Source organism: Acinonyx jubatus, chromosome B1, assembly GCF_027475565.1.
Source record: "Acinonyx jubatus isolate Ajub_Pintada_27869175 chromosome B1, VMU_Ajub_asm_v1.0, whole genome shotgun sequence".
NCBI lineage: Eukaryota > Metazoa > Chordata > Mammalia > Carnivora > Felidae > Acinonyx > Acinonyx jubatus.
The window spans coordinates 40,101,953-40,129,466 of record NC_069382.1 but is presented as its reverse complement, the minus strand read 5'-3'; the positions used below and the strand labels follow the sequence as shown (position 1 = coordinate 40,129,466).

Sequence of the window (27,514 nt, the reverse complement as noted above, 5' to 3'; positions counted from 1 at the left end):
GCTTTGGCAGCATGTAAGCAACTTCTTGCCAAGAACCCAGGTCACCGCTGAGAAGGGGGCCTCAGGGAGAAGAATATCCAGAGGAAACCAATGCCAGACGCGTCTGGAGTTGCACTCTGCGCAAGCAGCATGAGACATTCCGTGCCAGCATCTGTGTCCTGCTGGCCAAGACTGTAGCTCTCCAGGTTGGAGGGTCCTGGACGCAGCACGCACCAGGAGTCTCTCCAGAGGAAGAATGGGGCCAGATATGAACTTTCTACAATGAACACAATTTTCAGCTTATGAAGGAGTTTTAAGTAAAACAATTATTTAATTTCCACATATTCAAGTTCAATAGCCTTCTGTGTGAGGTGCCAGCAGTCACCCCCCTCCACAGAAGTTATCAGGATTATTCTGGCACCAAGTTGAACTCTTCTTGGTACTTCTGGCAATGACAGATCTTCGGGACAGATTTATCTGCTAAATGCTCTTGAGCAGGAAAGAAAAAGTAAAACTTCTAGAAGGAAAGGAGCATAAGGGGAGCAGAGCAGAGATCCCTCCCATGCTACTCACTTTCACAGAAACTGCTCCCGGACTCAGATGCTTGTGCTGAAGATCGCTCCTGCCTCATTCACCTCCAGAGTCCATCTGTTCTGGAGAGAGCTGGCATTTTTGGGCTGTCCCCTACGGCCTTTTTTTATGGTCCTCCTGCCCCCAGGCAGTCGAATGATGTGAACTTGGAACAGGGTTTGCTATCCTATGGGGACTCGCTTTCTCTCCCAGGCTGGTGCTGTCTGATAGGACCATCCAAAGACAGTGGTTTGTTCTTGGGGAGGAGGGCACTGGCCCTGCCTGGATCCTCCACCATGTTCCTGTTGCTCCCCTTTGACAGCCTGATTGTCAACCTTCTGGGCATCTCCCTGACCGTCCTGTTCACCCTCCTCCTCGTTTTCATCATAGTCCCTGCCATTTTTGGAGTCTCCTTTGGTATCCGAAAGCTCTACATGAAAACCTTGTTAAAAATCTTTGCGGTAAGTTGTGCCGTTTACAAATAGTTGCTTCACAGAGGAGGGAAGAAATGCTGTTAGCAAAGAGTTGTTCTTGTCTGGCAGATTATTATCTCTCTGTTGCATACAGAGAAAGTTGAGAGACTGGGAAGTGGCATTTTAAGTTTAAAAAAAAAAATGTGTACTTGTGAAAGCCTTCAGCAAACTTTCTTTTCCAGCTAAAGTACTTGAATGTTTGATTCCTCTGAGCAAAGGAACCTTCCGTATCTCCACACCTTGCCTATTTATTTAAAAAAGAGGAGCTTAGGATTAAAAATCACTGCCAGACTCTGCCTCTTCTTATGTAACAGATATTGAAACACAGAGCTCCTGTTAAGGTATTTCCTCACTGATACGTGTAGGAGAGACCTTTCTCTAGTTCAAACATTTATCTTACATTTATCTTCCGTAGGTTCTTGCATTTCGGACAGAAAGAATTAACATGGCAGGTCATTTGATGAATTGGTTTATTTTCCTAAAGATAGAAGAGAAGGACAATAAATTTCTTAACATATGTCAGAACCTAGCCAATTATACCCTGAACAAAAGTGGCCACAATGTAAAGGAAATGGGTGAGAAGTAGTATTTCCTAAAGTTGATCTGTGCCATAGGACTTTTAATATCTATCCAAAGAGTTGATAACTTGTTAGCAATATCTGTTTTCAGTCGTCACCAAATCTTCAGGTATTCTTTTTCATAGCTGAGACCATATATAATTTGAGAAATGCAAAATTTGAGAAATTATTTGTTCATCTGGTATCTTACGGTTCATAAAAAATTCAGTCATTTTCCTTTGGTTACTTATTCTTCAGTGGACAGAGCATCTACATTTTATCAGTGGAAAATAGAGACTCTGAAAGATTAAGCAAGCTGTATGAAATGTTACTTTATAGTGGGAAATATTTTTATGTATATTATTGAATATTGGGATTTAGTATTTAATATTCCTGTAAGAATTATGATTTTACATTAAAAAATTTTGAGGTGACATTGACATAAAATTAACCACTTTAAACTGACCTAGGATCTGTACATATTCCCTTTTCCATTTGAATATGTCCCCCAAAATTAATATATTAAAAGTTCATAGCCAATTAAAATCATTCTAATTGTGACTATATTTTTAAATGTATGCTTTTGTGACTTTAATGTAGATAATAATTACACAGTGGAAAATTCATTAGATATATATTGTTGGGCCAATCCATGGGATAGATAATCTTGGCCATCAGAAACTTTCTTTGCTGACCACATCTTGAAAATCACTAGTTTGAGGCACAGTGATTTAGAAGTGCTTCTGGAAATAATGTGGGTATATTTAGGTATATCCAGTTTTGACCTCAAGATTGAGGATTTCGGCAACTAGATTTGCACTTCTTATTTCCTAGCAGTAGTACCAGGGGCTGAGAGGGCTCTGGGTGCTCTTGGCACTGTCCTGTGGAGCTATGTGGGTAATTACAAATTGGCTGTGAGCTAGAGTCAGGTGGGCTAGAAAGGCCTGCTAAATTCCAGCAAGGTTATAGGTGGCTCTGCAAGAGTATCTGGTCTTGCCTCACTATTACTGTTCGGAGTTGACCTTAATGGACAGTAAGAACTGAATGCTGTATTTATCAGCATTAGTATTAGACACAAGTTGGATTTGGCCAAACTGGTTATAGATCTTGGAAAGTATACATGTGTGTATCCATGTATACATCTAACAATACATCTGTGCTTGTGGTTTTTTTTTTTTAATTTTTTTTTAACGTTTATTTATTTTTGAGAAGAGAGAGACAGAGCATGAGTGGGGGAGGAGAGAGAAAGAGGGAGACACAGAATCTGAAACAGGCTCTGAGCTGTCAGCACAGAGCCCGACACAGGGCTCGAACTCACGGACCATGAGATCATGACCTGAACCGAAGTCAGACGCTTAACCGACTGAGCCACCCAGGCGCCCCTGTTTTTTTTTTTTTTTAATAGACTTTTTATTTTACCTTTTTTAGCGCCTTCATCCTTTCTTATATTGGGCTGATAATCTAGAATTTTGGAACTGGAAGGAAGCTCAGAGATCATCTTAATTCTGTGGTTCAGTCTCCCAACTATACATTTGAGTTACCTAGGGAAGCATTTTAAAAGTACTACTTATTTGGGAGTACTAGAATCTTCCCAGAGATTCTGATTCAGTTGGTCTGGATGGGTATTTTTAAACTCCCCGAGTGATTCTGATGTCTGCCATCAAAAGGTAGAATTCTGATTGACTTCCTTATGAATAGGGGCGTGCTTTATGACTCGTTTCTAACAAATAGAAGGTAGTGGATGTCAATTCTACTTTGTAACATGTGAGATTAGGTTAAAAATGGCAATATACCTTCTGTCTGACTCTTGGGATGTTTGTCCCTGGAAGTTAGCTGCCATGTTGTGAGGAAGCCCAGGCCAGGCCGTGTATTAGGTATTCCAGCTCTCAGTCCCAAGGAGGCCCTGACAACCATCATCAACTACCACACACAGGAGTGAGCAAGTCAGCAGAGGATCCCAGCCCTCAGCCTTTGAGCCACCCAGCTGATGTCAAACCTGGTACAATTTGCAGATTCATGAGCAAAATAATTGGTGGTGGTGTTTTAAGCCTCTGAGTTATGGGGTGGTTTGTTATGTAGCAGTAGATAACCAGACAAATAATATAATATTAAAGAATTTTAAACATTCGTTGATGTTTACCCAGCTTATAGTACCTTTAACGTTTTGTACGTGTGTTACCTTTTAGTCTTTGGCAACTGCGTTCATATGTTGTGGTTAATAGTATATATATGTATTATATGTATAATATACGTAATATATGTATAATATGTGTAATATATATTGTATATTACATATGTTATGCATATAATACATATTTATATATATATGTATATAACTTTGTATCCATGTTTTGGGATTTTATCAGCCACTTTTACTGGGTAATCTTCATAAGGATTATTAAAACTGCATATCTCATGGTCCATACTGTAGTGATACCTGTGCTTTTGGCAGAACGAAGTAAGCCCTGGCTTAACAGCTAGTTTCCCACAATTAGTACATCCTTGTCTGTAAAAGAATGTTGGTATACCTGCCAAGGGGAGAATATGGGTGGGTTAGTGCCTTCTCTGTTCCCTGTCCTGGAAGACTTAACTCAGTGTAGGTCTTGTCAGTGCTGAGTTGCAGAAGGTCTTCGTGCGCAGAGGGCAGCAGTGTTCTTTAAAAGTGGTTTTGTTTTAATGTTGGTGCTTCACATATACCCTAAACACAGTGATGATGGTATTATTTGGGGTAGAAGTCCTGGGAGTGGACTTCCCACTGAGTTGAAGATGATTTGGGAAAGGAGAAAGTAGAAAGTATAGAAATAGATGGAAAGAAATGACTGGAGTTATTTTCCCTCATAGGCTAGAGATTTATCAGGTCAGGTCAGAGACTGTTGTAACATTGAAGTCCAAAGCCGAAGTGGCTGACAGAGAGTGCTAGAAAGCAAGTGGTGGTTGTGAGGAAACCCAAGAGGCTGTACAGTGGGATTGTAGTGGGATGGGCATGAGCTTTCCAGTCCAGTGGCCCTTAGCTTGAAATTCAGCGCTCTTCTCACGAGCTCTGCAACTTGACTTCAGTCATCAGGCTTTCCCACGTGCTTCCTCATCTACAGAGCAGAAGTAGTAACAGGTCCTTATGTGCCTATAGTGAGCGAGGTCGTGTCAGTCAGGTCTGACCTCCCAACCCCAGTGAGAAGGGTGATTGTAACATAACCCTGAGTGGCTGAAAGGATGAGCTGAACGAGGTGAGAAGGTGACTGTGGTGGGGAAGATGATGGGAAGTAGTTTTAGGTTTTATCCCTCATCTTTTCTTTTTTTTTTTTTTAAATTTTTTTCAACGTTTTTTATTTATTTTTGGGACAGAGAGAGACAGAGCATGAACGGGGGAGGGCCAGAGAGAGAGGGAGACACAGAATCGGAAACAGGCTCCAAGCTCCGAGCCATCAGCCCAGAGCCTGACGCGGGCTCGAACTCACGGACCGCGAGATCATGACCTGGCTGAAGTCGGACGCTTAACCGACTGCGCCACCCAGGCGCCCCTATCCCTCATCTTTTCATGCAGAGACCTTGATGAAGAGAAATCCTGGGAGTTGATTAATTAAATACAGCCCTTATTGACTGCCTACTACGTGCGGGGCCCTCTCCTCTGTCAGACTCTGCTGGAGTGAGAACATGGGTAGGTTCTGGCTCCTGCCCCTCAAGGTGTTCATAGTCTACGAAAGACAAGTATATGCATACAGAACCAATTTACAATTAGATGCCAATTAAAATACACAGGCAGAGATGAACTCCACAGGAATTAACTAATATTTTGTATAAGGGTTGGCATTTGAACTGGATCTTAAAAAGGCAAAAGCATTCTAGAAGTGCAGACAGTACATAGTTTAGTGGAGTAAAAACATTGGATGCACAGAGGGAGTGAGGTGGATTATAAAACCAAGTGTTTCTTTCTTTTTTTTTTTTTTCAGTGTTTATTAGAGAGAGAGAGAGAGAGAGAGCGTGAGCGGGGAAGGGCAGAGAGGGAAACCCAGAATTGGAAGTAGGCTCCAGGCTCTGAGCTGTCAGCACAGAGCCCGATGCAGGGCTCAAGCCCACGAACTGTGACATCATGATCTGAGCCGAAGTCGGATGCTTAACCGACTGAGCCAGCCAGGCACCCCAAAACTAAGTGTTTCTTTATCTATTGGAGAACGATTGAAGGTTTTTGAGCAAGGAAGTGACATGATCAGACTGGCAGCATGTGTTTGGGTGGCATGAAGGGAGGAAAGAGCAATTGAATCGCCTTTGCATTAATACAGGCAAGAGAATAGGCTAGGGACAAAGGTGATGACATCACACAAGAGGCAGCTGTGGAAGGGTGCCATTTCAGGGGAGGATTGCTATGACTTGGTGACAGATGGGAAGCTTGAAAGCTTGCATGACCAGAGAGATAGTGATCCTGGGGCCACAGGGAGTGGAGCACTTTTGGGGTTGGGAGGAGGTATGCTGTTTTGAGTTCGCCACATGCTGTTAAGAGCCAGCTGGACTTGAACGTGGAGATGACCAGATTAGGAATAGAGGTTGGCACTTCTGTGAAGTAAAGATTTGCAGATTTGCTAGTAGCTACTTGGAGGTTACAGCTGAAGCAGGGAAAGAAAAGAGACATTAAAAGAGGTAGTGTTTGCAGGAGAATAAAGGTGCTGGATGATGGGAGCCTGGTTTTTCTAAGGGCCTCATTCTTTGGATATGTATGTGGAAAAATGCAGTGGGGGCTGACTGCTGAGATTAGTGTTGCTAAGACTATTAGACGTTACTTGTGATTAATTCCTAAATTGTAGCATTCGGTAGAAGGAGCAACTGGCAAAAATGCACCAGTGAACCGTCTGCCTTTTTAGGGACTGGGCCTGCACCTCCTCACCTGCCAAGGTCTGCCTTGGGTTTAATGTTACCTGAGCGTGTGGCATTGTTAATGCTCTCACATGGTCTCTTCTCTGGGAGAAGCTGAGAAGGGAATGATTTGGTAATCTGATACTGAGTAGCACGGTAGATGGCATCTCACATCAGGGGAAGGAGAGGAGGTTCATAGGAATGAACTCTGAACCTAGGATTCTCCGTTTTATTCTGGGTCTCTGAACACTGTACTTCTTTAATAAGGTGACAGCTCATAGAAGCCAGATGTGTGGTTGTCAGACATTACTCCTGTGCGTCACCCCTTACATTCAGTCTTCTGCACCAAGCTGACGCAGTCCAGTTCACGGATTGGCCCACTCCGTGACAGGCTTTTCGCTGCCGACAACCAGGTTCCTCTAGCCCTGCCCTCCTTCCTCCTACTCTTGTGACTGCACAGTTCCCTTCTAAACCCAGAAGCATTTTGTAATGTACCTGAAGTGTGACAAAGCAAAACTACAGGTACAAAGCAGGAGGGCAAGGCGATATTTAGGACAGCTCTGTGATAGAGCTGGGAGACATAGAGTCTCATTTGACCTGTACCTTTCCCATTAAAACACCACAGAAATCTTGAATTTTGCATAGTGAAGCAGTCCTCACAGACTTCAATTCTAGTGCTCAAGAGGCTTGATGTCGTATATTACCTGCCTGTTGCAACCTTGTCTAAATACCAAAGTTGTCCTATAGAACCAAGTTTTTCTGATTCTATGTTTGCTGTACTCATGCAGTCTTGACCAAAATGGAAAAGCCTAAATTCTGGTTGAGCAACCTGTGTCTGTATATGTCAGGCTTGTTCTAAGCTCTCTTGCCCCTATTCGCCTCCTCCCTAGATGGACTTCACAGGTGGAATCCACCTTCCTCCATTTTAGGAGCTTCATTTACATTTTCTTCTAGAAAAGATCATCCATGCGTAGAGCCAGAAAACATCAGTGCTAATTAAATACCTGATGTATAGAAAATGGGTAATGTGGGTTTTCTTGCCTTAGACCCCTCTTTGAGTGGGTGACTCTAAGCTGTCTGTTTAAGAAGTTTCCACATGAGGTCAGATCACCGAAGAAACTCGTGTCCTGCCTTTGGCTTTGCTAGACCGTGCGGCACAGCCTTCCTACTACGCGTGACTCTGCCAGCAGAGTCCGCACCAGGCGCTGTAGGCCGTGTGGGTTTTGCTGTGTCACAGAACGATAGCTTGCGTAACTGAGGAAACTGAAGTTTGAAAAGACACCTTTTAAAATATCTGTTCTATTTCTTTGGTCATGGGCATAGCTTTCTGTGTAGCACTAACATTCCAGGCAGGGAGAGTGAGCTTGTTGCCACTTCTCGTTATGAGGGTAGCAGGAGAGACCCTGGCTCGCTGACTTTGGCTAGATGGATGTTAAAGAAGGGAGGCTCTAGGAAGAGGCTTCTTTTCTAGATCGTTTCTGGAATCCGCTATTATTTCAGTAGCAATGAGGACAGTTAGGGTGGTCTGCAGTTTCCCAGCCTCTGTCATATACCTGATCTCATCTGATCCCAGTGACCCTATGAAGCAGGAGGTTGACATCCTATCAGTCCTATTTTGTAGATGGAAAAGAGTGTGGAGTGAGGTGATTAAAGGACTTAGCAGAGGTGTCAAACTAGATTTTCTTTAAACCTCCAAGCAGTGTTGTTTTTGTTGTTGTTTTTAATGTATATTTATTTATTTTGAGAGAGAGAGGGAGGAGCAGAGAGAGAGGAGAGAGAGAGAATCCCAAGCAGGCTCCACACTGTTAACAGGGGGCCCGACATGGGGCTCGAACTCACATCATGACTCGAGCCGAAATCAAGAGTCGGTCACTTAACTGACTGAGCCACCCAAGCGCCTCTCCAAATAGTGTTTTTGTGTGATTTTGTTTAATACTAAACCACTCTCAGGCCCTTCTATGTCAGGTCTTGGGGTCCTTCTATTAAAAGGCTACTTAGAGGTGGATGGACAGTCTAGACATACAGATTTTTTTAATATTCAAAAACTAAAACTGTGGCTTTTGGAATAATTTGGGAGGTAGGTAGCATCAGGTGGTAGGCAGTCGCTTAAAGGATGCTTGATTTTGCTGTTTGTGAATAGCTGCTGTTTGGCAGTGACAAAGAAATGCAAGAGGTCTGTGTACCAGCAGTTGGTGAATTCTTTCAGTATCCTGGAGACAAAGATTCAGAGAGAACCTAGGCCTGAGAAACAGACCCAGGTGTCCTCAGGCCTTTGCTATGGATAACTTAACTTTTGTCTCCTTGTTATCAAGGAGGGGCCTGCTCTAGAAGGAGAAGGCTTTGACTTTCCTTATAGAGCGGGTGCTTCCTCAGCCACAGTCCCATCTCAGGTGACCAGGATGGGGACTTTCCGGGATGGAAATGGCGGCATTCACTGTGTGAAGAAGGGTCTCATTCCTTGTGTTGCCATTTCCCCCCACAGTGGGCCACCTTGAGAATGGAGAGAGGCGCCAAGGAAAAGAACCACCAACTTTACAAGCCCTATACGAATGGTAAGCCTGGCTCTCACTCCTTATCCCAAACCGTCTATGTTCCTGAGTGCTTGTAATTCCACACATACTCTTCACTGTATCAGAGGGAGGATGTGGACTCTGAATGTTTTTAACGTGCTCCCTCCCAACATGCTGCTTGACAGGGGTGTTCTCTTTTGCAGGAATCATTGCAAAAGATCCCACTTCGCTGGAAGAAGAGATCAAAGAAATCCGCCGAAGTGGTAGTAGTAAGGCTCTGGATAATACTCCAGAGTTTGAGCTCTCTGACATCTTCTACTTTTGCCGGAAAGGAATGGAGACCATTATGGATGATGAGGTGACAAAGAGATTCTCAGCAGAGGAATTGGAGTCCTGGAACCTGCTGAGCAGAACCAACTATAACTTCCAGTACATCAGCCTTCGGCTCACGGTCTTATGGGGATTAGGAGTGCTGATTCGATATTGCTTCCTTCTGCCACTCAGGTGAGGGCAGGCCTCATGGGGACAAAAGGCCTGAGCCGCTGCCTCTAAGCCCGAGGTGTGACTGACCTACCTGGGTCGCCCTGCTTTGCTTTCCCGTTTTAGAAAGGATCATGGTATGATTCTGTCACTGGCCGGTCCGTCCGACCCTTGGAAGGGTACACTGGTGATTATCCTTTAGAGGCCCTTGGATTCTCTGCATATCAGACAGAAATAGTTGGGTTTCTTAAAATCAAACTGCTCGCCTACGTGGCCTAAACACAGGGCCAGGGAACGTGGTGTACTCTGATTACTGCTCCCTGGGCACGGCCAATTCTTTCCTATAAGCTTGCCTCTCTAATACAGAGGCAACATTGATCTCTCCGTTTTTCTGTACCGTGTACTATTCTGAGTACGCCTTGCTGGCTCCTGGTACCTTCGGGCTCTACTTCCTGTTGCTCTACACAGAAGCTGTGCTTCTGCCAGGGTGCAGAGCCAAAGGGAAGGGTAAGACAGCAGGACAGCAGGTGCCTGAGGGCACAGCAGCCAACAGTAGGCTTTTCCATCGTCTTTCTGGCAGCCTGATACCTGAGGAGGTCGTGTCAGCTAAGAGCCAAATCCACAGTTCACTGGCAGCTTGGAATTCAGATGCTCTCTGGTGATGATAGGCCTGCTCACTTTTCTAGATGGAGCTCTTATCTAGATGGGTCCTGGGTGATCAGGTCTTGGGGGTGGTTTTGTGATGCCCACTTTCATTTTCACATTCTTGATTCTGTCCTTAGTGCAAGGATTTGTGTGCTGTGTTCTCATGGGTCTTCTTCTTTACAGGATAGCTCTTGCTTTCACTGGGATTAGCCTTCTGGTGGTAGGCACAACCGTGGTGGGATACCTGCCAAACGGGAGGTGAGTCCATGTCCACAAATGGTGGCTCCAGCCAGGCCACTCCTTTGGGGACAGCCACATCCACAGCATCTTCGATAGATAAGATAAGCCAGTGATAACAGTGGCATCAGCATGAAGGTTGTGGGGGTTTTTTGGTTTTTTTCACCAGTCTTGATCTGTGACTGTGTTCTTTTGCCCTCTGACACACTCTGGGAAGAGTGTTGAAGGGAGGAACCTCACAGCCGTGGAGTTCAGTGCCAGCAGATTTTACAGCACATTGTTTACTTTTGAGCATTCTGCTGTGTTGATAAATTGGTAAGAGGATAAGAAGTATAGGTAGGGCTTTTTCGTGTTTTTTTTTTTTTTTTTTTTTTGAAGAGAAATTTGTTTCATCTGAAAGTTCGAGAGCTGGCTCTCTTCTTCCCTGGGCTGGTGAGGTCAGACCCTCTGTCCTTTGCCCTGCCTCTAGGTGTTGGCTGGGAAGGAAGAGAATTGAGGAGACTCCCTGTGGTGGACATTTGAGAGCTATAAATTCTAAACCCATTAACTTAGGTGAATTTAAGCACTTCTCCTCATTTCTTTGTGTCCTCATATGCAGGCATAAAGACACTCTTACATTGTAGTTTTATCATATCCACCAATATTTATAAAAATACTTAGCAGTCATAAAGGACTGTAGGCAGTGATAATTACATTGTTAGAGTCAGTAACTTTCCTGCCTTCCCGTGCGTAAAATAAAAACAAAAATCTTTGTCCTGTTGTATCAGGTTTAAGGAGTTCCTGAGTAAACATGTTCACTTAATGTGTTACCGGATCTGCGTGCGAGCCCTGACAGCCATCATTACCTACCATGACAGGTGAGGTCACTTGGTATGATGTGGAGGGAAATGGCACTGGCAAAACACAGCCTACCTGCAGCCGGCCCGTGGGGGGCTCTTCTGAGCTCTCAGAGCTGATGGAGCTGGTGAGGAGGGGGCAGCAGGCTCCACATGAATGGTTTCCCATGAATTTTTGTTGCTTTGCATATGTTTTAAACACAGGGAAAACAGGCCTCGAAACGGTGGCATCTGCGTGGCCAATCACACCTCTCCCATTGATGTCATCATTTTGGCCAGTGATGGCTACTATGCCATGGTAAGACCTTCTTCTGTTGCTTTCTTGGGCAAGTAAGAACTTTAGAATGCTCAGGGCTAGGACGCTTCTGGTCCCTTCATAGAGCTCTTACCTAAGGGTGTAAACATGGAGCCATGTTTTTACATGTGGGCCCCAACATAGATTGTAGCCTTTGTTTCTATTGCTTTGAGAACTCCTCGGTACTTTGATAGGAAGTATTCTGAGCAGAGTAACTGAGTGCGGTTGGAGATTAGACTTTGGATGTTTAGGTAGACCATGGAAAGGGGTGAAGGACAGGGAAGGATTTGAAAGGACTGGGTTCAAGGGCATTGGACAATCTGCCCAGGGAAAGCATTTTTACACAAGGTATTGCTCAGCTCCATTAGTTCTTTTTAGGGCTTTCAGCTGTGTTTTCAATTACATATTTTTGCTTTGGCTGATTAAAAGGCGAATGTAAGATTCAGGGAGTCTAACAATGGTGTCTTTATAGTGAGAAACGTGTTGATCAATAAAATGTTAGAGGGTGAGAGGTTGCAGTACTTTCCTTTTGGGATCTGGGGCTTTCTCCACAGAGTGGGGGATTTGTGTGAGGATGGTTTCACTCCCAGTTATTCCTTTGTGTGAGGTTAGGTGGGTCAAGTGCACGGGGGACTCATGGGTGTGATTCAGAGAGCCATGGTGAAGGCCTGCCCGCACGTCTGGTTCGAGCGTTCTGAAGTGAAAGATCGCCACCTGGTGGCTAAAAGGTAAATCAATGAAATGCCATTGCTCGGTGAGACCAGTTAGAATGTATGCATTTTAGGGGTAGTTATCCCTCCACAGTGGAATTACAGTGTCTTCTACACTGAGCCTAGACTGCTTTCATAGTAAAACATTTTTTTCCCTAAAATACGGAATATGAAAAGTATAGAAAGCCTAGTATCATTTGTCAAGTTAGTAACGTCTATTAATTAACCTTTTTTATTCCTTGTGATAAATGTATGAACTTTAAAAAAAATTTTTTTTAATGTTTATTCATTTTTTGAGAGACAGAGACAGAGCATGAGAAAGGGAAGGGCAGAGAAAGAGGGAAACACAGAATCCAAAGCAGGCTCTGTGCTGACAGCTCAGAGCCCAATGCGGGGTTCCAACCCACCAACTATAAGATCATGACCTGAGCGGAAGTCAGACACTTAACCGACTGAGCCACCCAGGTGCCCCTAAACATATGAACTTTTAACACTATCTGAAATCTCAAGGTGAATTAATTATCACAAATAAAAACCAACTTAAGGCAATGGAACCAAGTGCTTCTCTGTTTTCAAGTTTGAAAGAAAGGTAGATGTGGTGTAAGCAATGGTGAGAGCTTTGCAGGGAATGGAGAGCAGCAAGACTCAGGTGAGGCGGTATTCCACAGGGCAAATGGACCTGCCATTGGACTCCCTTTACCGCATCTCTCAGAGATGGTGTAAAGCCAGGTGGACTGTAGGTCCAACCCAGCATGGCTGTTAGGAAGTCCAGAAGTCCAGTAACAGGTGTTTATTGAGGGTGCTGTCCTCAAGGTCCTGTGGCAGGCACATTCTTTTAGTAGCCCCAAGTTTGAGCAGTGTCCTCTACATAGATGTTAAGACTGCATTCGATAGTTGTAGGAGTTAAATAGTAGTCATCTGATTTTCTGTGTCTTCGTAAGTTTTGTCTTTATACAATTTAGACTGTGGGTCTGTAAAAGATAGTCGTATTTGTTAATTCATATACGACATCCCCTGTGACATCTGCATAGGTTGTTTTATAAGTGCATTTGGTGATGATGGACATAAGGCTGTCTGAACCTTTGTTCTATTTGTCTCTTCTAAAGACTGACTGAGCATGTGCAGGATAAAAGCAAGCTACCCATCCTCATCTTCCCAGAGGGTAAGAAGGGGTCGATCACTACAAAGAGTTTCTGGGTGGGGAGGGTGGGAAGGCCATGCAGGATGATGACTCTGCTGTCACCCCAGACCAAGTTCCCCATCCCTTGCAGGGGTTCTCTGTTTTCACTGAATAATGTTCGGTTCCCCTCAAAATTTGTTGTGGGACTGAACACTCAGGAGAGTTCAGAATTTGGACTGAGGGCCATAGTGTGACCTTTCCCAATGCAGGAATCCCCTGTATAGTATTGTCAGTGGGATCTCAGCTTCATGTAGATTCTTACTGAGACCTCCCTAGTCCACTGAGTGGCTCTGGCCTTTTATCTAATCTGGGTGTGTTAATTGGGAAAATGATCTTGTACTAGAGTAAGAAACAGTACAGTGTCTTGCTTATCCCTTTTAGGTGTTCATCCATAAGCTATGGAGATGACAGATTTATCCTGTTTGAAAAGCCATTAGAAGAGGTTTTATTATTGTATTTAGTCCTTAAACTCCTAGTCTCTGAGGTAAAGGACCAAAAGAAATAGCATTTTACTCTCTTCTGCATTTTAGGAACCTGCATCAATAATACATCAGTGATGATGTTCAAAAAAGGAAGTTTTGAGATTGGAGCCACAGTTTACCCTGTTGCTATCAAGGTACAAGCAAGACCTCTGAGGGGACATGTGGTTGTTACCGCAGATGCCATGAATGGGACACAGCAAGAGAAAGGGGAGGAAGAAGCTGGTGTCACTGGTTTGTGGGTTGATCCTCCAGTGGAGCAGCTTGGGCTTGGCTAGTGTGGGTAGAGTGTGCTGGAGGAGGAGACCGTGGAATTGTTCACAGTCTCCAGCCCATTAGAAGGGGCAGGGGAGGGGCTGAATGAGGAACAGCCAATTGGAGCCCACACCTCGCTGCCACCACCAGATTCAGGAGGTGGGGGACCCTTCACAAGCTTTGCTTGTCACCACCCTCCCCCCCCCACTTGTCATATCTTTCTTCCTAAACCTACCCAGAATGCAAGGTACTCCACTCGAAGAGGAGGCTTGCCGCAGGGAGTTGAGGGTGTGGCCCGGCTGGATTTGTACAGTTGGTGGAGAGGCCAGCACGGATGGCTACAGATGTGTTCTTAACACTAAAGGAAGAGACAGCTCCACAGCTTGGGCTGTGGTGTCATTTTCTGTACCAGGAACAGCTTATGAAAATGAAATGCACCCGAAGAGCTCATCTAGGCTGCTCCCCCACCTTGCGGGTGCTTGTACCTCTAACTGCTCAGACTTACCTGGGAGGATAGAATTCAGTCAGTTTCTCTTTTTTCTCCTTCCTGCCCCCCCATCACGTCCATCTGATTTTATAAATACTTACATTGTACTATTTCTAAAAGAATACTATGGTTTCTAAACACCACAGGCTGTTGTCAGTATGTTTAAAGTATTGACGTTGAAATCTCACATCAGGGTGAAACAATGAGTAAATCTGTGTCAGTTATACTTAGAATTTAGTCTCTATACTTTTGCAAGGGTCTGCTTGTTGTGTGCAGAGCATTCTTTTGAAAGAATCACTGTCACTTTGCCAGCACAGCTCGCGCAGTTGAGGAAGAGGGGTTTCTCCTGGGTAAATGAACACTCACCAGCCCTCCCCTTGACTAGGGAGGCAGAGCTCCAGTGCAGGAATGGCACATGAACAGTGGCTGTAGGGTAACTAACTAACTGATCCATGGGTCAGGGCTGCGTAAGCCACCTGTTGAGGGTGCTGTCTCTGGGAACTCAAGAAAGAAAACAGTCCATTAGCTGTGTCTGCTGTGGGGAAGAACCTGGGGAGCGGTGTTTGTGTCATGTGCATGCCGTCCTGCATTTGATTGTACTAGGGATCCTGGGCTGCTCTGTACATGCTCGTAAGAAACAAATTCCTAGAGGAGGCCCTTCCTCACTGTCCCTGCTGACTCCGGAACATCGGTTCTTTACAGCTGCGTCAACATCACCTGGGAGGACTGGGAAAATGCAGATTGCTGGGTGTTTCTGAACTTGCATTTCTAACCCATTCTGGGTGCTGCTGATGCGCTGGTTTGGGAACCCTGCTGTGGAGCAGTGGTTCTTAACAAGTTTGGGTACCTGGACCCTTTGGGCAGTTATGGCTCTTCTCCAAAGAAAAAGGCATGTATATTAAAAAAAAAAAAATTTTTTTTAACGTTTATTTTTTGAGAGAGCACAAATGGGGCAGGGGCAGAGAGAGGGGGACAGAGGATCCAAAGCAGGCTCTGTGCAAGCCCAGTGTAGGGCTCGAACCCACGAACTGCAAGATCATGACCCAAGCTGAAGTCAGACACTTAACCGACTGGGCCACTCAGGTGCCCCAAAAGGCATGTAAATTTTACATATAATTTCATTCCCTCCCCAAATTTATTAACAAACACTTATGATTAAAAACTTCTGCTTGGGGTGCCTGAGTCCTTTGAGCATCCGACTTGATTTTGGCTTAGGTCATGAACTCAGGTTTGTGGGATGGATCCCCCGTGTTGGGCTCCCCACTGAGCATAGAGCCTGTTTAAGATTCTCTCTTCCTCTGCTCCTCTCCAACTCAAGCTTTCTTCCTCTCTCAAAGAAAACAAAAAACAGAAAAAAAAACCTTTTGCTCTAAAACTTTGCTAGTTGTTATAAAGCCTTCATTGGTAATCAAATTTGGACAATCTTAGCAATTTCAAGGCTCTTACTACATTTGCACCAAAATTAAACCATTATTTGACTTTGAGAAATTTATTACTATTTTGAGTTTTTGCTTTTTCTCTCAACGGTGTCTGCCCAGCATGGAACAGAAAATCAACTCTAAACAAAGTGCTGGCACACATAACATCAACTATTTTATCCATATAGTGCTTATAAAATGTAACACCACTTTCTTCAAAACATAAACATTAGCTTCTCTTTTTTTCTTTTTTTAAAAACTTATTTATATTCAAGTTAGTTAATATACAGTGTAGTATTGGTTTCAGGAGTAGAACCCAGTGACTCATCACTTCCATGTAACACCCAGTGCTCATCCCAACAAGTGCCCTCCTTAATGCCCATCAGCTCTTTAGCCCATCCCCCACCACCACCCTGCCAGCAACCCTCAGTTTGTTCTCTGTATTTAAGAGTCTCTTATTTTTCCTCCCTCTCTGTTTTTATCTTATTTTTCCTTCCCTTCCCTGTGTTCATCTGGTGTGTTTCTTAAATTCCAAACATGAATGAAACCATATGCTATTTGTCTTTTCTCTGACTTATCTTGCTTAGAATAATACCCTCTAATTCCATCCACAATGTTGCAGGTTAGCAAGATTTCATTCTTTTTGATTGCGAGGAGTACCCCATTATATGTATACACCACATCTTCTTCATCCATTTATCTGTCGAAGGACATTTGGGCTCTTTCCTTAATTTGGCTGTTGGTGGTAGTGCTTCAGAAAGATTCTAACAGGGGTTTGTAACTCCTTCTGTTTATAAATTGCAAGCCATAAGTAATAGATCAGAGATGGCCATACAAAGGGATGCTAGTTTCAAATGGAGGAAAAAATTATGCTTGAGAAGTTTTGTTTCTCTGTGCAGTTTTTAAACATCAGCTTCTATTTAAAACTCGTTCTTCTCCTTTATTTCCCTTTGCTATTATAATATAAACTCACAAAGCTTTCTATAAATTTGAATTTCTTAGTTGAGTCTGTAATTTAATCTAAATGTCTTCCTTCCTGTAGTCAGGTCCACAACTAGGCATAATTATCCAATTTCTGTTCTGAGAATCATAAAGTGGCTTGGAGAGCCTTAAAAAAGATTGTGTAGTCCAAATCCTGCCCCAGCCTGTCAAGTGCCTTAGTGTCCACAGCGTCCCTGTTGGTGTTCCTTCTCGAGCTTCTGCAGAGAAAGGGCATTTCTGACACAGTGGCAGCTAGGTCCTGTGGGAGAACTCTTGAGATTCTCCCTCTTTCTAATTTTCCCCATTCTGGTCCCTGTCTTTGCACTATAATTACAGTCTGGTGTCATGTCTTTGAGAGCCCTTCAGACACGTGCTGGCAGTTGCAGGACACTCGGTTCGGTCATTGTCTTCAAAGACTGTGTTCTTTTTGCTGCTGCTTTGATAGCTTGCACAGCTCTCCCAACCCTGCTTACCTGCTGCTTAAATTCTTCTTCTGTTGGTGAGACTGTGGGTCACGGTGTCAGCCACTTTTCCCACAAGATACCACTGGAGTACAGCCTTAGCCTCCACTAGAGTCGTTGGCCAAAGAAAGTCACTGTTGAGCCTGCCGCTTGGCAGGGAGGGCAGCACGCGTGTGGTGGCCTCGTGAGCCGTCGCACCCCTGTTTCCTCTAGAATGCTGGCGATGTGATCAGAGCAGAGCCTCCCGCTTAAACAGATCATTAGCTTTGTTAGAGGTATAATTACAGAAGCATAGCGTAAGCTTTGTAATTGTCTTCTCCTTGGTCCGGAGCACCAGAAATGATCTTAAAAACTTGGCAATGATGTGAGAAGGTATCTCTGTTTGAGTGAGGCACATGTAGAAGCATTGAGGAGTGAAGGACACCATTGTTGGAGATAGGGTTTGTGAGCGGGTGCGGGATGGCAGGGGCAAGGATGGTGGGATGTCGGTAATGGTTGAATCTGGGGAGTGGAGATATGGGAGTGTCTAATCCTCTTCTCTGGTATTGGATCTGCTTAAACATGTTAATAACTACATACACCCATGAATGAGTAAAACCTGAAATGGATCAAAGAGAAGGAGGACGTTTGTTGGGGGAAGGCGGTTCAGGGAGTCCTCCCTAATGATCCACAGCAAAATCTGAGTCAATCGGGGTTCGTGTTGCTGAAGGTCATAGTGCCCAGGTGTAGAATCATTTCAGAAGTGTTCATGGAGGGGTCTGAGTGTGGCTTTCTGGTACTGATACTGCCCCAGGTGATGTATTCACAAAAGTTGCTGTTGACAACCCACCTCGTTTAAACTACTGACTTCTTACCATCCAATTTTCCACTCTTTTTCAGTATGACCCTCAGTTTGGTGATGCCTTCTGGAACAGCAGCAAATATGGGATGGTAACGTACCTGCTGAGAATGATGACCAGCTGGGCCATTGTCTGCAGTGTCTGGTACCTGCCTCCCATGACCAGAGAGGTGGGTCCCCACACCATGCAGAAGTCCTCACTTCTATCTGTGTGACATCAGCCTGTGTTGAGTGGTCTCATTTATTCTTTCTCACAGACTGATGAAGATGCCGTCCAGTTTGCAAATAGGGTGAAATCGGCCATTGCCAGGCAGGGAGGGCTCGTGGACCTGCTTTGGTGAGTCAGAGCCGGGTTTTATCAGCTGAGTGTAGCAGGGTGGGAATTTCTGAAGCAGAAGCTGAATTGCTGACTCCATTTACAAAGAATCCGCCTTCTCCCTGTTGTAGAGAATTCAGCTTGTCAGCCTTGGAGAGTGAACAGTTTGACTCCTTTCTCCTGGTGTCAACTCAGAAGTAGTCCACGCCGCCCTAACCTTGGGGAACACAGAGCCCAGCATGACTAGACTGAAGCAGTCAATTCTGTGTACCTTCTGGATTTGTGTTAGTCTACCAGAGCACCAGGCAGTCCTGGTCCTTCAGAAGGGCCGGCCTGATGCTGGTCTGGAAACTTCATAGAAGCACTGGGCTCTCTGATCTTGTATATTTGGCAAAACTGGACTATCCTTGGAAAGACAGAAGTTTCCTTTATTGTATTTGGCTTGTTACCTATTAGAGCAGCAGTTGGCAAACTTTCTCTGTAGAGTCAGTAAATTTTTCACTTTGTGGATCATGTGGTCTCCGTTGTAACAGCTTAAGTGTGCCATCGTAGTGTGGCGGCAACCAGAGACTGTGTGAACAAAGGAGCATGCCTGTGTTCCAGTAAGACTTTATCAGGACAGTTACCAGGCTGCATTCGGCCTACGGGCCATAGTTGTGGACCCTTACGCCAGAATATGCGATAGTTAGCCTCCAAATTACAGGACTGTGATCGGGAGGAATGCTGGTTCAGGGAAATCATTCCATGCCCTAGGACCCTTTGTTTTAAGCACAAGGGTGAGTTCTATAGGGCATTTGACTAAAGTGGGCATTACGGGGAAAGAATGTAGAAATTCAAATTTGATGCTGACATGTGGATTCTTAGGTGATGGCATGGCTCTCAGGTATGGCCTTTTAAAAATTGCTTCCCTTATCGAACACTCCTCATCAGCCAGACGCTGTGCTGAGGCTGTTCTAGGTGCCGAGCTCACTCTGTCCTCACAGCAGGTACCTGCAGTATGAGCATTGTTACTCCCATCTTACAAACAGGACACCCACACTCAGGTCAGGTAACCGTTTTCAGAGTCACAGAGCAAGCAGTGGAGCCAGACTTTGAACTCCGGTCTGACAGGCTGCTGGGGCTGGAGTGTTTGCCACTGCCCACATGCCCTGTCCGCGAGGCCTAAGAATGACCAGCGTGACTGTCTTTGCCATGGCTTGTAAAGGGGCAGCAGATGGTAAGGGCATCAGCGTAAGGTCCGTCCAGACTTTCTCTGCCACGGCCACCTCCATAACTCAAAGGGGAAAAAAGCTGTAGTGGAAAGCCTGAAGGTGGACTTGGGCTTCCGTTAGTTGTTGAAGGTGAGAGATGCTCCTTCTAGGGTGTAGGCGAGCAGTTGGGGTGACGAATGGGAGTGGGACTTTGAAGAAGCAAATCCAAGTATAGGGAATTGATTGGGAGATATTGGGGGGTGGTGCCAGGGTCGTCAGCCCAGGACCCTGAGAGTGACTTGGTTTCCTTTGCAGCACTGTCCCTCACGCACAGAAGAAGTCAGGAGTGGCAGCTCCCCTTGTTTGTTGTTGGCATGAATTTGCAGAATCCCTGGGTCTGAATTTACAGATTTTATCCCACAGATCAGATGTGCGGATTCATTATAGTCTCAGTATTTCTTAAAGCTTGGCTCACGTTCCATGATCTCAGAATACCTCCTGTATCTTTTGCAAGGTGAGGGCAAATTGGTAGAAAGAATTGTAAACTCCTTGGTAGGTTGAAGTGATTACAAAGTGCCTTGGACATGAGTGGGGAGTTCTGACCCTAGGGCAAGAGTGAGAGCCATAATAGAAACGGTGGAGTTGGGGCGTGCAGCCTCACTACTGACGGCACCTCGGGAGGGAGAGAGCCACGGGGTACTTTTGTTTCTGACAGGTTCTTCTCGGGTTTGGAGCAGCGTGTTGCTGCTGGCTGTGACTGGGTGGGCGGGAGAACTTCTTTGCTCTTACACCAGCCTTTCTCCCATCAGGGATGGTGGTCTGAAGAGGGAGAAGGTGAAGGACACGTTCAAAGAGGAGCAGCAGAAGCTGTACAGCAAGATGATCGTTGGGAACCATGAGGACAGGAGCCGGTCCTGAGCCCGCGCCTCGCGCTGGCTGGAGCCACCACTCGCGGGCCTGACCCGCGAGCCCGCTGGAGCTGCCACCGCCCCCTGCCACCCCCACTGCTGCGTCCTTGCCACCTGCAGGGCTCCTCAGGCCGCCCTGGAGCCCAGGACTCCAGCTTCTTCAGGACTGCCCCGGGGACCCCTGGGCTTGCCATCGGAAGCGGACGCCGCTGGGGGCCGCTGCCCAGGATGGGACACCCTTCTTGTCTTCTTTACAATGAGTCCATTGCAGGAATGCCATTAAAGTCCCCTCTCCACCTGCACACGTGTGGGACTGAGTGGTCGGGAAGAATCGGCCGTGGGCCCGTGTTCGGTCTGTTGTGGGTGCCACGTGCCAGGGGCTCTGCTGGGGAAGGGGTCCACCCGTGCACAAGGAGACAGCGCCGAGGCGGTGCGGCCTGCTTTGGCCTGAACATCACCCCCTGCCCCGGAGCTCTGCAGACTGGATGGAAAGAAAACTGTTGTCTGCAGGGGCTCTCAGCAAAGCGAGGTTTCATTCCTGTGCTGTTGCCACGGGCAGTCACCAGAGGGGACGGTGAGAAGCAAGGTGATCGGTGACTAGCATGTGGTGGGAACCAAGAGTCATTTTGTGTTCCAGCTCCAGTGCTGACCCTGAACTCCCATGTGACTTGCTCTCTGTTAACTCGTGCCTCAGTTTCCCCATCTGTAACCTGGCTCAGGAGGGGAAGGGTGGTGATACCTACCTCACAGGGTTGTTGTGGGGATTGAAGTGCTACTTTGAAGGACAAGTTGCTCAGTGTTACAAGTGTAGGTCCATGAAATGTGGCAGGACAAGGTCTGAGCTCAGAGCTGCTGCAGAGGGCTTTGGGTTTGTTTCTGTGAGTCAATAAAATTGTCTCTGATGGTCAATGATCCGAGGGGTTTTTCCCTTCCCTCTGTCTCCCCTGGCTGCAGCCCTAAGTAACATGTCTCTTAACAGCAGTTACAGGTCTCTGACTTGGCCATAACCCCAAGACTGTAGGGAATCCAGCTGACTTCTGGACTGAGGAATAGTATTATTCAGAAGGAGCTACTGCTCCTGTTGGATGTTTGCATATCTGTCTGGTTAACTTGGAATTTCCAGCACAGATGAGCTGTGGATTTCTGCGCGGATAGATGCAGTGGGATTAGAGGCGTATGAAGAGGCGCTGTTTGTTGGGGTTGGGGACAAAGCAGATGAGGCAGGCAGTCTGGATGGAAGAAGGACGGTGGAAAGCAACAAGGACCTATGGGGGCAAGGAAGGAACGGAGGCTCTGGAAGGGTTAGTGAGGGGGCCAGGTGGGTTCTGGCTGCGTGTGGGCTCCCACACAGCCAGAGGAGAGCTGCAGGCCTCGTGCGGTCCCTGCATCCACCCACGGTCACCGTGAGGGCAGGTCTGAAGCCTAGCAACCCTCACCAGTTCTGGCTTCTAGGGTCTACCAATTTCACATACCTAACGAGAGAGAGAGTTGCCTCATCCCCAGCATTCACCCACCCATCCATCCATCCATCCATCCATCCATCCATCCATCCCCTGGCCCCCCCAGCATGGTCATGACACCTTTCAGGATTTGCACCAGCTGTGGTAAGCGGTGACTCTCCGAGGCCACCCTCTGGCCTGTGACGGGATGATGTGGAAGGGCAGCCCTGCTCCTGAGCCACTGACGTGATAGCACTTTGTCTTTTCTGCCCTTAGTCTGACTCTTGCCCTACCTACTTCCTGTTCCTTATCTCCCTTCCTAGCCTCCCCTTTCCTCTTACCTTTCACCTCGCTAGCCAGTGAAAGATTATTTTTCTCTCAAATAAAAACACTGTTTTGACTGTAGGGAACAGCCTCTTATGAACTGTTTTACCAAGAGTAAACAGTGGTTTTCAGCCTTTAGAGGAGGCGATATTTATAGTGTTTAGTGTTTAACAACCATCGGATGATTAAAATTGGTCTTGAAGATCAAGTTCCCTTTTTAAAAGTTATTTTTTTAAAATCTGTCTGCTGTTCAGTACGTTTACATCATGGTTTTCATCGGTGTGCTGAAAACAATGAGAGAAAACAAACTACGAAAACAGGCCTATCTGTTGCTGATGGCACAGCGGAGTGTTAAAAAGCTGGGGTTAGAGTCACTGCTGTGTAAAAGAAATACTAGCAGAAACTAAGCTAGGATTAGTCTACTGTTTTACTAGGAGCAGAGATGTGCATTACACCTCAAAAAAAGCACTCTCTAAAACTTTATTTAGTGCTTGTCACAAGCATGGAGAGTCCTCAGGCTACACCATCCCCTTTAACTGGGGCCCCGCAGGCCCCGCATTATCCATAAGGCAGGAAGGAGTTCCATCTGGGATGGCTGGCCGGGTCTTGAGTTGTAAAACCTCACACCACCTACGAAGAACATGTAAGGCAATGTCAAGTCCAGAATACTCTTGCCCTTAGGATCCTAGCAACAATGAGGATGACCCTGGCATAAAACTAACGGCATCAATTAGTGGGGTGAGCACGGGCCAGCTTCTAATCCCACTTCCTAACCTGCTACTCATTTGCCGTTCTCTTTTTCTTGCGTTCCTGATCCACAATTAAGGGCTTGGGCTAGATGGCCTCCAAAGCTCTTCCCACCTCAAGTGTCTGTAAGTTTTAAACCCATGGCTCAAACTTTAGCTCTAAGTTCTAAAGCCATCTAATTCAGAAATATGTCCGTTTGTATCCACTTGATTTCTCCAGAACATCAGGGCTGGTGAAACTTGACTCCATCAGAGGGGCCCCGGTGTCCGGGTGAAGTGAGGCCGGGCAGGTTTGAATGTGGAGATCAGCTGTTTTCACTCAAATATGAGATCCCCCCCGCCCCCTCGCCCGGCTAGTTAGAGAAGGAGTTTTCAAAACAGGCAAGTAAAATTCCCCTGTCAGAGGAAGCTCAGGAGAAGGCTGCCAGCCACGCCGGAGATAGCAAGCTCAGCTTGATGGGGCGGTTTGGGATGGCAACCTCATGGACGATAGAACCAACTTTTCGGAACTTGATTCTTCACTGTGTCAGCTCCCCACCCCTCGCTATTGCAGCGCTTCAGAGATTAAAAAAGGCTGGCTGTGAGGCGGCAGGGAGCGCTCCACAGAGCCCTGAATGCCCAGCCCAGCCCAGCCCAGCGACCAGTCCTTGGGCGCCATCCTGTGCCAGCCCTTCACAGCAGCATCTCACCCTGCTGTGCTGCAGAAGTGTTCTGGGTCTGCAGACCCTGCTGTTCCTCCCCGAAACTGACCAGAGAAACTCAGTGGTCTGTGGGACAGGTGCTTCCCACATCCGTGACATGTGAGTGAGTCCACTGTGTCACAGGTCACGCCTGCCCGCTGTGCCTCTTCGGTGGCCAGACTCGATTTCTCCAGTCGCATTTGCCCCGTGTGGCCTGGGACCTGTGGGCTGGAAGGGCAGCTGCGTGCACACTGGCTCTTGGACAGGCTAAGAGACCATCCAGCCATCCATCTTCCACTGCACTAACACCTCCTCTCCCCCCAGTCAATATGTCTCTCTCCGATGGGAAAGTTAATAAATTTTGCTCTAGATTAAAAGTATTGATCATTTCATTTGTAAACGATAAATAAAAAGGGGGAACTTTTCATTGCACCAGGGGTAGCGTCTGGTGTATTTTGCCGGTGAAATTGCGCTAGCCGATGGGGGGGTGGGCTTCTCATATGCATTCTGGCCGGCCAGCTGCATTGATTTCCTATTAGTCTCCCCAGCACCACCCAGTAACACATCATTTCAGCACCTGCTATTAATGGTCTTTTGATAAATAATCACTTGTAAGTCAATAAATTTTTATTAAACAGTGTGGCTCTTTGATTTATTAAAATCCGACCGTGTTTGTCTGGGAGAAAAGGGATGTTGAATTGAAGTGGAGGTTTTCATACATCTTCCTGACGCCGAGCAGTCACCGCACACTCCAGAGAAAAACAATTGCATTTTAACAGAAACAAAACAGCCGAGTTTGGAACTTGGGCCCGGGGAAACTTTGTCTTCGTCAGTCTGATCCTTACTCTACAGGGAGCAGCCGCTGGCCCGAGGGCGCCACGTCAAGAACTTTGTGCTTGCTTCCGAGATCAGTGAGGTACCTGGGCTGGGCCCTTCACTGGCATTGTGGGTAGCACCGAGCCTGGGCGGTGTCGCAGGCCAGCCCTGCGCTCGGCCCTTCCGGCTGAGAGCCACACCCGGAGGGGGCACCCATGGCAAGCGGGCATCTGGGATCTGTGAGAAGAGTTGGATGGTGGGGACTGTTCGCTTCCATCCCCGGCCCGGTCTCCAGAGTCACAGCGTGTGGCAGGAAGTGCCGAGAGATAGTTTATATCTTGTGGAGATCTTGGCTGTATGGATGATTTTTAAAAGCGGGCCAATAGCCGAAGCAACTGGAAATCTCTTTGTGTGGACTTGTCATTGGCATAAAATTTGCTGTATAGCGTTTGACAAGTTTTCTTCGAGACTAAGACGGCTCCAAACGGATTGTTGTGTACAGAGAGGCCCAAACACTGAATACAGAAGCAGAGCTCCCAGCCCAAAAGGAAGTAGGGGAAAGGAGGAAAATCTGGCTAGTAAAACACTTTAAAACTCACAGTTGGAACTCCTTGATCCTGGCCTCTAACTGCTGTGACTCCTTTTCCATTCCTATTTAGTGTGACAGGTGTTAATAGGGAGGCTTACAAAGTGGGAATTGCTAGTAAGAAGTTCAGCTGAGGGCTTTGATGTTCTTAAACATTTTATGTTACTTAATGTTTAGATCACACTCTTAAACATGTTTAAAACTTAATGTTTTGAACGTGCTGCAAGGTTTCTCTTGTTGCTTGGAGTTCCTTTTCCATCCTGGTCTTGGTGGGGAAAGCTTCAAGGGAACCTTGAAGGCGAACAGGAAGCTAGAGAGCAGAAAACAAACATGTGACCGTCCCAGCAAGCAGGTGAGAATAATGTGGGTTTTTAGGGGCGTGGCCCATCCCGCCCCCAAGAGCTGGAGGCTGGTCTAGCTCCCCTCGCAAGGAGCTCACAGCCTGAGCCTAAGGCTTGAGCCCAACCTCCAGGGAGGTGTAGTGGTGTGCCAGAACACGAGTATCAATTAGTATATTCTGCATTTTGGGTGTGCAAAGTTCAAGTCCACTTTCAAGGTAAAACAGGAGACTTGTGAAATGTTTCGCTTGGGGGCTTACCTCTCCACTTGTGAATTCCCCCTCACTTTCCTGTCCACGTTCTTTCTACTCTGCTGTTAGGACTTTTGGTGGGGAAGTTGCAGAAGAACCATCTTAGGGTTTCTTGAGCTCCGTGAATTTATTTCTGGTGATTCGGAGTCAAATACAGTAAACTATGGGATAGGAGTGACTCAGCTTCCATTGAGGCTGCTGACGGGGGCAAAGAGAGTGAGGCTGGCACAGAGGAGTTACAAGGGACATTTGAGCCATCAGAGCAGGTATCTGCACACCTGTAGATATGGCCAGGGGAAGGTGGAGGTTGGAGGGAGTAAGGGTGGAGCCCTGAAGCTAATCCTAGAGAGCTTTGACTGTGCGTTTCCCTGTCTTGACCCCACAGCTCTCCAAATGCATTTTTGTTGCCTTTGAACCCCTCCACATAGCACAGACTCAGCTCTGACTGGCTGGAAGGGAGGTCAGGAGAAGGTTAGCTGGTGCCTTCTCACCTCATCCCGTCCAGAGTTCTAACCAAGATGTTCCTCGGCTCCCCTCGCTCCCTCCTGCCCTGTTTTCAGGGTCTGGACAGACTTGTTCCTCCCTAGCTGAGAAGTGGCTCTGAAGGAGCCACCAGGGGAGATGCCAGCCTCCTGGGGGTCTCTGGTTCCTGCCGCCGAGGTGGGCTTGGGGAAGGGCTGCCTGCACTCAGATTGATCCGCCAGCTGTGATTTGTCATTTCTCCGAGGCAGGCGCTGTTTTCTCTTGCTTCAGGAGGCCCCTTCGACACCTGCTTTATTTTTCTTCCTGCGCTGACGTGACGGGAGACAGGTGTTAAACTACTTAATCACTTTAAAATTGTTTTAATTTTCTGTTTTTTATTGATCTCTCCAGCACCAATTAATCAGCTCACTGGACCAGGCAGTTAGTACATTAAAAATTGTCAGGGAGGCCGTGCATCTTGCAAAATGTCTAAAAAATATTCGGCTAGCAAATTTCGTTTTTCTTTGGCATGCAACAGTCCTTGGCCCACAGAACTCCCACTTGCAAAGGACCCTTGCCTCTGGGGCTTGCGTCCCTGAGTATTCAGGAAACAGGAGGGACGCTGGCCAGAGGGGCTTCCTACAGGAGAAACGGAAGCAGGTGCCCTTTTCAACACTAATTTGTCACCTTTCCTTCCACTTCTGCTTTCTGCTTCCCACACAACATTGGGTCTCCTTTCCCCAAGAGCACTGGGAATTTTTGTGGAAGGGTGCACTTGCTCTGCAGCCATGTGTCTTGACCCCCACAAGGGCAGGAATTCATGGTCTGTGACTGTCCTTGCAGCCAGGCACCCCGCCCACAGCCAGATTTCCTCTCCCGGGGATGTCGGCACCTTTGATTTGTCCTTCCGATGTTGCCAAAGCCACCTCCCTGAGGCAGGGGGCCTGCTAAACTTGGTAAACTCTCCATTGGCAGGTGGCTCTGTGTGTCACGCTGCCTTGTCCCTGGCACCCTGGTGATGAACGTGAAGTCTTTCCATGGAATGTTCTAGACAACCCCACCCCCACAGTCACCTGGTCCTGTGCTGCAAACCCTTGGCATTTATCTTTTATCACCCCTCTTGAAAATCATTTATTAACTTCTCGGCTGTACTTTCTGAATTAAATAAAAACATGGACAGAACAACCAGGAGCTTCAATATCATTTCTTAGGGATATAAATT

At 46.5% G+C, this 27,514-nt stretch overlaps 1 protein-coding gene across 2 annotated transcripts in view; it reads left to right on the top strand.

Moving 5' to 3' along the window:
* Positions 1 to 24,479, top strand: part of GPAT4 (glycerol-3-phosphate acyltransferase 4) — a 36,407-nt gene extending 11,928 nt beyond the window's left edge. Inside the window, exons 2-13 of one of the 2 annotated variants that reach the window (XM_015076041.3) lie at positions 2 to 1,010; positions 8,907 to 8,976; positions 9,138 to 9,438; positions 10,243 to 10,317; positions 11,064 to 11,153; positions 11,337 to 11,430; positions 12,040 to 12,155; positions 13,244 to 13,299; positions 13,848 to 13,933; positions 18,278 to 18,406; positions 18,494 to 18,573; positions 20,552 to 24,479. In XM_015076041.3, the coding sequence (XP_014931527.2) occupies positions 846 to 1,010; positions 8,907 to 8,976; positions 9,138 to 9,438; positions 10,243 to 10,317; positions 11,064 to 11,153; positions 11,337 to 11,430; positions 12,040 to 12,155; positions 13,244 to 13,299; positions 13,848 to 13,933; positions 18,278 to 18,406; positions 18,494 to 18,573; positions 20,552 to 20,660 (1,371 nt within the window). In that variant the 5' untranslated portion in view covers positions 2 to 845 and the 3' untranslated portion in view covers positions 20,661 to 24,479. Of the gene's footprint in view, position 1; positions 1,011 to 8,906; positions 8,977 to 9,137; positions 9,439 to 10,242; positions 10,318 to 11,063; positions 11,154 to 11,336; positions 11,431 to 12,039; positions 12,156 to 13,243; positions 13,300 to 13,847; positions 13,934 to 18,277; positions 18,407 to 18,493; positions 18,574 to 20,551 lie in introns of those variants that run through there. The other variant, XM_027071217.2, reaches the window with a different exon arrangement.
* The last annotated feature ends 3,035 nt before the right edge of the window (positions 24,480 to 27,514 follow it).